The 10,046-nt window shown below is 38.6% G+C and overlaps 2 protein-coding genes across 2 annotated transcripts; both read left to right on the forward strand.

The window, feature by feature from the left end:
* The first annotated feature begins 625 nt into the window (after window positions 1–625).
* LOC139849480 (uncharacterized) lies at window positions 626–2,676 on the forward strand. The gene is made up of 6 exons (XM_071839136.1): window positions 626–802; window positions 954–1,227; window positions 1,707–2,020; window positions 2,129–2,277; window positions 2,385–2,505; window positions 2,575–2,676. The coding sequence occupies exons 1-6, from the start codon at window positions 626–628 to the stop codon at window positions 2,674–2,676; spliced, it is 1,137 nt and encodes a 378-aa protein (XP_071695237.1).
* Window positions 2,677–6,355: 3,679 nt separating this feature from the next.
* LOC139849481 (uncharacterized) lies at window positions 6,356–8,743 on the forward strand. The gene is made up of 4 exons (XM_071839137.1): window positions 6,356–6,860; window positions 7,314–7,356; window positions 7,439–7,642; window positions 7,783–8,743. The coding sequence occupies exons 1-4, from the start codon at window positions 6,356–6,358 to the stop codon at window positions 8,741–8,743; spliced, it is 1,713 nt and encodes a 570-aa protein (XP_071695238.1).
* The last annotated feature ends 1,303 nt before the right edge of the window (window positions 8,744–10,046 follow it).

The raw sequence follows: 10,046 nt of genomic DNA on the forward strand, positions 1-10,046 counted from the left end.
TGAGGCAAATATAAATTGTAAATTCACATTCAAAAGTAAAAAAATCTTTTTTTTAATTAATTAATTCTTTTATATTTAATAATAAAAAAACACAAAAAAAACCACCCCCACGAGATTCATTAACACTAACGTACATGCATATGGAGTGGGGTCCAGTTACTTTATCCGTATATGATCCGTATATATGTTTTTTATTCTAACTGCCTACCCTCCTTAATTCAATCGTCGATGTCCCTTCCCTTTCCTGTTCTCGCAACCCACCACAACCCTAATTCATATCGTCTCATCCCGCACGTTACTCTCACTCTCTTCCCTTCCCCCTCTGTTTGTCGATGTAGGTAACTGGCGGTTGCTAAAACTTTTCAATTTACCCAATTACTAGATCTTTAATTGTTCACTGTATACTGCATGTAAAATTGTTATTCATGAAATTCAATTGATTTCCTTTACCTTCACATTCCAGACTGCAAGGAAAGTTTTCGATTTTGTAACTTACATTTCAATTCAATCACCCAATTGGAGGAATGGTTCGGATTCCGTATAGGGTGCATGCGTTGATGGTTATAAATTCAATTGTCTTGTGTTATTGTTATGTCTATCAACCAAAAAATCAGATTTTATTACAATGGCTCAGAACAAGGCACCATCCACATCTGCTGTTGAAACAAAAACATATGTGTTTCTGAATGAACTTGAATTAGGGAAGCAATCCCAGGTCCAGGTTATGATATGCAGAAGTTGGGATACACATACAATTTATGGCAAGTATTTGGGGACCGAGTTCATAGCTTCAGATGAGCAGGTATAGAATTATAAACTCATTTTTCTTTAATTGAAAATTAGGATAACTAGCCAAATATTGCTTGAATTGTTTTGATTTGGCTGATTTTTCGATTGTATTAATTGCCTTATTCTTTCTTATGTGTATGATGTTGGTTAAACATATAACTAAGGGGAATATGATACAATTAACTGCTAAAAGTAATGTGGCACACCACTTCATCCCACGGCTTAAGGACGGCTTTGTTTACTTGCTAAACAACTTTGATGTGATAACGAATAGAGATGACTATCATATTTTCAAGGACAATACCCCGATGATTGAGCTCAATGGGTCCACATTGTTGAGGAAACAGCCAAATGCGGATGCAAGCACGTTCATCCGACATCCCTTCAACTGTATTCAAATCGAAGATTTGCAACCTACTTTGGGAAAATTTGTTTTCGGTCTGATTTCCTGCAATTGTTTCTGTTATTTATTTGCATCCCCTAATTACTTTCACCTTAATAACTAATGTATCATTATTTGGTTAGACGTTGTCGGGTATGCTGTGAACGCCACTAGAACCCCCCCCCCCCAAGGGTATCTGCCAGAGCGATCCTTGAGTTTGACCTGGGAAATGAGCGCGAAATATCTCATCCAACTGTCTACTTGCCTTTATCTTTTATGTATACGTGTGTTTTTGGAATTGATTCGTGTGATAACCTTCTCTAGGTCTCCAGGGGTAAAACGATTCGGACGACACTATGGGGTGACTTGGGTGACTATTTCCTTAAAAGACAACATGCAGCCCCCGCCTATTACTACATCATCTTGAGTTCCGTGTCGATGAAAAAGGAGTTCAACGGTATGCGTCCCGGTCACCAATTATGGCTACTAGCTATCTGCCTTATATCTTACTAATTTTAAACACCCTGATTGGCAGGTGTCCTCTCGCTCTCGAGCACGTCAGCGACGCTGATTATCGACAATGCTGAAATACCTACCCTTATCGACTTCAAGGAAAGAATGAGGTTTTCTACACATTACTATTTCAATATTTCATGTTGTTCTTGGGTGTATTACATATATTTTCCATATTCAAATATGGGTTGTCATATGCATCTGGCCTGTTTTTGCCGTGGGGTTCAATTGCCCATAGCTGTCGAGCCTTCTGCTCCGGGTTGGCAACTCCCCCCACCAAAGGATGGCACTCTTCACGAACTCCTGGATATGGCACGTAAAGGGAAAAAAAACATTGTAAGTGTTACCTGCCATTAGTGGCCATCTTATACTCCATTGTAGCGTACCTCACTAACTCGCGTCCGATTATTTTGCTTCCCCATTTAGACGGTCGATGTATTTAAGTGCACAGTGGAGATTCAAAACATCCGCATGAAAAACTATTGGTACTACAACACTTGCAGCGTCTGCAAAGCAAGGAAGGGACTTGGTAGGAGGTTTGGCCAACATTGGTGCGAATCCTGTAATGATAACATCCCCGAACCAATCACCAGGTATTTGGCCCATAACCCTCTCATATATATGCCTATGAAAAAGTAGTTTTTATTTTGTACAGTAAACTCTATTGCCACTAATTTTTCCACGCTCTCCATTTTCATAGGTTCCGCGTTATATGCGATGTCAGAGATGAGACAGCAATAACGGTCATGGTACTCTTTGATGAAACTGCTGAGGTTGTAACTCAAACCACTTCAAAGGCTTTGTTAGCTAAGGTCGATGCGGTACGGGCGTCTTTTTTTGAAATTTTGGTCGTATGTTACAATCCGACTTACGTGTCTCACTGTGTGCAGGAAACCTGCAACACCGTGCTGCCTAATGCACTCGCTAACTTGCTAGGCACTACAAGAGTGGTTCTGTTGAAAGCAACATCCTACTATGATCAAGGCACATAAGAGATTTTCAACTGTATAAAAGTATATGCGCCAGACCCTATTCCAACGGACCACCCCTTGCCACCTACTTCAGAACCAACTATGCCTACTAAGTCCTCTCCATCAACCGGCCCACTTGCTCCCGCGTCATCGACTCCCAAAGGGCAGAAGCGAACCATTGAGGTCCCAACACCCGCCAAACATTTAGAGCGTCCCCGTCGACAAAAGTAAACTAGGAACTTTATTATCTATTTCTGCCTCCCTATGTCCCAACCACACACGCATGTATGTATATATATATATATATATATATATGTGTGTGTGTGTGTGTGTGTGTGTATGTGTGTATGTGTATGAGAGTATGTATGTATGTATGTATGTATGTATGTATGTATGTATGTATGTATGTATGAACTTATATATGTATGTATTTATTTATGTATATATACATATATACATATATGTATATATATATATACACATATATGTATATATATATATATATACATATTCCGTTTCACAGCTGGGTCAATTCTTACATACACCATTTATCCTGCTGTTTAGGTTTGTGGTCACAAGCGACTCAGATGATGAAAGTGCTATTGGAGAAGAGAACAAGAATCTGAATGAGAGTGTGTCGCCTGAAAATTAGGTTTTGCTTTGTTCATGAATAAATTACTCACCCTGTTCAGTTGTTGCTTTTGTCGTATTAGTTTTCCAAACATGGTTTGTTTGCATTCTGTTTTCCATGTGCCTGTGCTGCACCTTTAATAAAATTACGCCAGGTTTTGCGAATTACTCTTGCGTTGCCATGATGTTCATTTATATTAGAGCTATTACAAGTCCCTTCTTTTCCCATGCAACATATCTGTGTGAATGGATGGATATTATTATGCAATTGTACATACACATACATATCTAGAGTGGTTGTAAAATGGTGGTTTATGTTTAGGTTAGTTTTTTCAATTTTTTTATGGGATCAGCAGTTTCTTCCACCTCTTCTTGCCGTGTATCGCTGCGACTTATTGCATTTGTTACTTATACTTTAGCCGTCTCATACTTATCGCTAGACCCTCTTTAAATGGCTGGCTACTGTTCTGCAACTGCAAATGCAAGCAGCCATACATGTATATACATACTTCCCTAGGAATATTTATATGTACACAGATACACAGCTATATAATATACATGTACAGACTATCCACTCATACCAGACACATATATGTATAAATATACTTTAAACCCAATTTGTCATTTTACACATGTGCATAGGTTCTGGCCATCCAACTTTCTTGGGTTTTTTTTAAAAGCTCTTTCAGCCAAGTGGGTCATGAATGGGTCATTTGTTAATAAAATATAATAGTTTTGTGTTTATTTACTGATGGTGTCATACACTGCATACATACACACACACGCACATCTATATATATATATATATATATATATATATATTTGTGTTTATTTACTGATGGTGTCATACACTGCATACATACACACATACAGACATATATATATATATATATATATATATATATATATATATATATATATATATATATATATATACACACAACTTTTGACCTTCTAAACAAATTCCTTGATTTTCCTTTCATTTATTGTGGCATCCCTTCATGTTCCCATCATGTTATAACCAACAGTTCATGCTCCTGCAACATTCATACCCTACCTGTAACATGCTCCCACCTGATATTTCATCAACATCTGCCAGCATCTCCAAAGGTATGTTGTTTGGCCCTTTTAACTTCATATATTTAGTTACCTTTTCACATGTTCTCTTTACAAATTTGTAATTAGCAGGTACATTGGAACACGTTGGCTTTGTAGACCTATTAAATGGTCCTATATCAATTTACACATCAACAGCAACTACAGCTAATGGAAAGTCCAGACATATTATGTTATGAAATTAAATGATACACCCTCCATCAAATCCGGTACAATGTTAAGCACCCATCAATGTGTCACAAAGATCCCATCAAACTCATCAGGTTACTTTCCCTTTTGTAATTATTTATACATAGCACTATTACATTGAAATAGACAACTTAATCTTAATCTCATAGTTATTCACTTACAATCGTAGACCTTATGATAAAAGAAAACTGTACTTTGATCTAAGATCGTAAATTTGCACCTTCGTCTCCCGGCTTTGGTAATGTTAGAAATCTAGAAAATTGTGGCCCATAATTGACTATCACTTGCAATATAAACTGTGCATATCAAGTTTCAAAGTAACATTGTTGACCAGAGTTGACTTCAGGTTCACCATAAATTGCACAACTTAAAAGCCTGCCTTTTTAAAATATGAACTATGTATAACCATTTTCATTTGAATTTGTCAGCTTTAGCATCTACACGGAGGGCACGTCATGGGAAAATCGCTGTAAAGATCGCATCAAATTCATCAGGTTACTTTACCTGTTCTATTTACTTCCGCACGTTATTTTTTCACCACAAAACCGGTTTCACCCCCATAGTCATATTTATGTGCTTACAATACTAAACCCTGTACAGTCACAACCTAATTATAAGTGATTAGCCACAATTGGAAGCTTCTGTCATTATGTTAGCCTACCCATTCCACTAGGCCCCGTTTAAATTATCAAACACTTTATATTATACGCAGTGGTAATGAAGCCTCATAATACAGGTGCCAGATTAACTTACCTTAACTGAAAAGCAGATACCATATATGTATCATTTTCCGTTTGGCTACAATCTATAGCTTAAAATATATCTCCAAAACACATACATGTTTTACTATATATTTACTCTATCCATCTAAAATTATGTTTTATTCCTTTACCAGGTTCAACCGTCTCTTATCATAATCTTGGTCCTCCAGTTCACAAATGTCGCAACTGCAACGCAACGATGTGGCATGAAGAGAGGAACAACAACCCCAAAAACACTTCCAACCCCCTATTCTCCATGTGTTGCCAGAATGGGAAGGTTTTGCTCCCAAAATTGAAGGATCTCCTTCCGCTTCTGAAAATGCTACTTGACTACAATGAACCTGGAACTGCCAAATTTAGAGAACATATACGGATTTATAACAGTATGTTTTCTTTTACATCTTTCAGGGCAAGGATAGATCATTCTATAAACCAGGGTCGAGGTCCATACACTTTTAGAATTAGTGGTCAGACATACCATAAAATCGGCTCTCTTTTACCAGAGGAAGGGGCTCAGCCAAGGTATGCACAACTATATTTCTACGACACCCAAAATGAGGCAAAAAACCGATTGTCTGCATTCCTGGGCGCGGACTCAAGAGGGTCACTCGATGAGACATTAACAAACAATCTCATTAGCATGCTTGATGAATCAAGCGCCGTTGCCCAGGCATTTCGTATGGCCCTTGATTGGTCAGCTAATAATGCTGGCTCTGAGTGCAGCCTCCGTCTGCTCACTAAGGTAACCACCTCCCGGCAATATAACTTACCCACTGTCACTGAAGTGGCTGCACTCATCACCAGTGACTTTGGTCACTGTAATTTAACACGAGATATCGTTGTCCAAAAAAAAGGGCACACCACAGAGAATTTTGGAACTGTACCAGTTATACATGGCATTGTAGTACCCGTTACTGTTTCCATATGGGGAAACTGGCTATCATGAAGAAATACCATCCCACAATAATAGTGGAAGGCGACAAACAAACCGCGAACACGTTACCATGAGAGAATTCTATTGTTATCGAATCCAACAACGTGAAAGTGAGGCCACAACTATCCTTAGGGGTGGGCGATTATTCCAACGGTACTTGGTGGATGCTTATACGGCTGTAGAAGAACAATGGTTAAAGTGGCTGCGGCACCACCAAAATGAGCTACGCATTGACCTATACAATAATGTCTATGATGCAGTCACCAGGTGTGATACATCGGCTGCTTCTATTGGAAAGTGCATAATTTTAACGTTATCCCACACAGGTAGCCTCCGTTATATGGTGCAAAACTATCAAGACGCGATGGCTTTGTGCCGGGAATACGACAATCCAGATTTATTCATCACTTTCACATCCAACCCTAGATGGCCTGAAATTGACACTATGCTCTGCTATATTGAGGGTCAGCGCTCAATAGACCTCCCTGAAATTGTAGCTAGGGTTTTCAAGCAAAAACTAGATGGCCTGACGACTGATATAATGAAGAACCAAATATTCGGAACATGCCAAGCAGGTAAATTTAACAAAATTTATTTTTATTCAATCTTCGTAAAATGTAGGCTTTGCTAATTAGATATTTTTCCCTGGATACCATTATGTCTGCACACGAACGTTTGCGTTTTATTAGGCCGCCTTTTATGATACTGTTTTGTGCATTTGCATTAATGTTTAAGCATTTCCATATGATTAAAAATTGGAAGTAAAATGTGAAAGTCGCACTTTACCACGCTTCAGCTAATACTTAGGTGGATGTATATGGGTTGAATATTTAGACACAACGAAGTAGTTACAGTCGGCTTACAAAGTGCACATACGGTATCCTTGGCCTAAAGGTATCCATCTGCATTACCATATTTTAAATTCAAAGGGTCATATAATTTATATAATTAATACATGATCATATTCAGCATTTGATGGACCCTACTAATAAAACACTGTTTAGTTGATATTTAGGGCTTTTTGGCAGTTTCCCTAATATGCAACCTAATTTTTTGGCTCCATTTTAACAGGTATATACATCATCGAATTTCAGAAACGCGTATTGCCTCATGTACATATGTTAATATGGTTAACATCTTCTCAAAAATGCAGGGTACCATTTGACATCGATGACCTTATATCAGCAAAAATACCATCACAGATAAACGATCCCGAGGGGTTTAGGGTTGTAACCGAATACATGTTACATGGTCCTTGCAGTGGAACATACATGGATGCACCTTGCATTATTGACAAAAATTATTCTAAACATTTCCCTAAACCATACTATGCACAAACCACAATTGACGAAGATGGGTATGCTAACTACAGGTGCCGAAACAACGGGATCAAATTTAAAAAAACAACACCACACTAGATAACAGTTTTGTGGTCCCGTACAACAGATACCTACTTTTAAAATACAATGCACATATAAATGTGGAGTGGTGTAATAGATCTCGGGCAATCAAATATTTATTCAAATACTTGAACAAGGGCCCGGACCGTGAAACAATTGTCATACAAGAAAACATAATACCCAGCGGCAGCGATTCTCGAGGAGAAGACATATTGGAGGTTGACAAGATAAAGAATTATTTGGATTGTCATTATTTATCGCCATGTGAGGCCGTTTGGAGGTTGTTTTCGTACGACATCCACTACTCAAAACCATCGATCATAAAATTGTCGTTTCACCTGCCGAATCAACAATCGATTACGCTACGTGATTCACAAAAACTCCCTGCCCTATTAAAAAGGGAGAGTATTATAGAAACAATGTTCACGCAGTGGTTTGAGCTTAACAAACAGGATGAGTTTGCCCGAACACTTACGTATGCGAAACTCCCTAAACATTACGTATGGAATCAGGATGCCAAAATGTGGACCCCGAGAAAGCTTAGAACCAGCATTGGCCGTATAGTGTACTCAAACCCTGCCTTCGGTGAACGTTATTATCTACGTATGCTGCTTAACATAGTAAAAGGTCCCCGTTCATTTGATGAAATACGTACAGTAGATGGTTTCTTACATCCAACATTTAAGGACGCTTACTTTGCGTATGGTTTGGTAAATGATGACAGAGAATGGTCACATGCTATCTCAGAAGCAACATTATGGGCTTCAGGCATCCAACTTCGCGAATTATTCGTCACCATGCTAATGTTTTACAACGTGATTAAGCCGTTACAACTATGGGAGTCAAATTGGCAGACTTTATCGAATGACATTCTTCATAAGAAAAGAAAAATATTCAACTTCCCTGATCTAATCCTCACCGACGCACAGATTAAGAATTATTGCTTGGTCGAAATACAGGGCATATTAAATAAAAATGGAAAATCATTAGAAGATTACCCTGACCTCCAACAACCCGGCCCATCTATGCTTACGCAAATGGATAATCGGCTGACTTGAGAAGAATTAAATTACAACATAAAGGACATGCATATTTTACATGAAACCCTCTTCAGTTCTCTCAACCCGGAACAGCTTGCTATTTATCACCAGGTATCTGTCATCCTTTGTTTAACATTATTAAATGTAATTTTTTACAAGTTCCTACCAACAGGTTCTCATCCTTTGCTTAAAATTTTTAAATACAGTTTTTTAAAATAATTTTACCTACAGGTTAAGGTCCCCACAATGCAGGAACAAGGGGCATTATTCCCTTTTATGTTCCTGGTGGGAGTCGGGAGCCATTCCTCAACAACGATGACCTTTTCTTTTTTTAAAAGTAAGAATTGACCTTTTGTAAACTGCTATCGACAGGTCATAGCAGCGGTGACACAAAAGAAAGGAGGGTTTTTCTTCTTATATGGTCCAGGTGGCACTAGCAAAACATTCCTATATACCGCTCTCCTTGCAAAATTACGGGCTGAAAGAATGATTGTCCTTGCGGTCGTATCATCGGGTATATTTGTCTTTCTCTTTTTCGGTTTGTTAATTTGTACTTAGATTCCGTTATATCATGCTCCACAATGCACCCAGATCAGTTCTTTCAATCTATTTACAAATTGAAGCACTTACAGCGCTAAAAATGCAGGTATCACTTCCCTTCTGTTAACAGGCGGCCGAACAGCCCATAGTCGCTTCGTGATCCCTCTAGAATTGATGGAAAACAGTACGTGTGGTATAAAACAAAAACGCACCTGGCAGCCCTTATTCAGGAAGTCAGATTAATCATCTAGGACGAAGCCCCGATGACTCAAAGGTTTGCTTTCGAGGCATTAGACAAAACCTTGCGCGACATTTTGGACGCTAAGGACGATGCAAACAGGTCAAAACTATTTGAGGGTATGCCTATCTTATTAGAGGGAGACTTCCGGAAAATCATGCCCGTGATACCAAAAGGCAAGCGACAAGACATTATTCATGCATGCATCAATAGATCGGATCTATGGCAACACTGTCAACTACATACACTTTCCCGCATCATGCGCGTCAACGAATACAATTCTGCTGGTGAGCATGATACCCGGAAACACGCCTTCAATAAATGGGTGCTGGATGTAGGAGAAGGTAAAGTTCAAGCAAGGCGTAAAGATGGAGAGGACGAACCAACATGGATAACGATTCCCAATGAATACATTGTCAGATTCAAAAAACCACCCATTGAAACAATTGTTGACACAATATTTCCAGATTACACTCTAAGACAGGAAGATGAAGAATATTTGCGTGAACATTGTAGTGACCCGAACTTTTCCATGTTTATATA

Source organism: Rutidosis leptorrhynchoides, chromosome 5 (assembly GCF_046630445.1).
Source record: "Rutidosis leptorrhynchoides isolate AG116_Rl617_1_P2 chromosome 5, CSIRO_AGI_Rlap_v1, whole genome shotgun sequence".
NCBI classification, from domain to species: domain Eukaryota; kingdom Viridiplantae; phylum Streptophyta; class Magnoliopsida; order Asterales; family Asteraceae; genus Rutidosis; species Rutidosis leptorrhynchoides.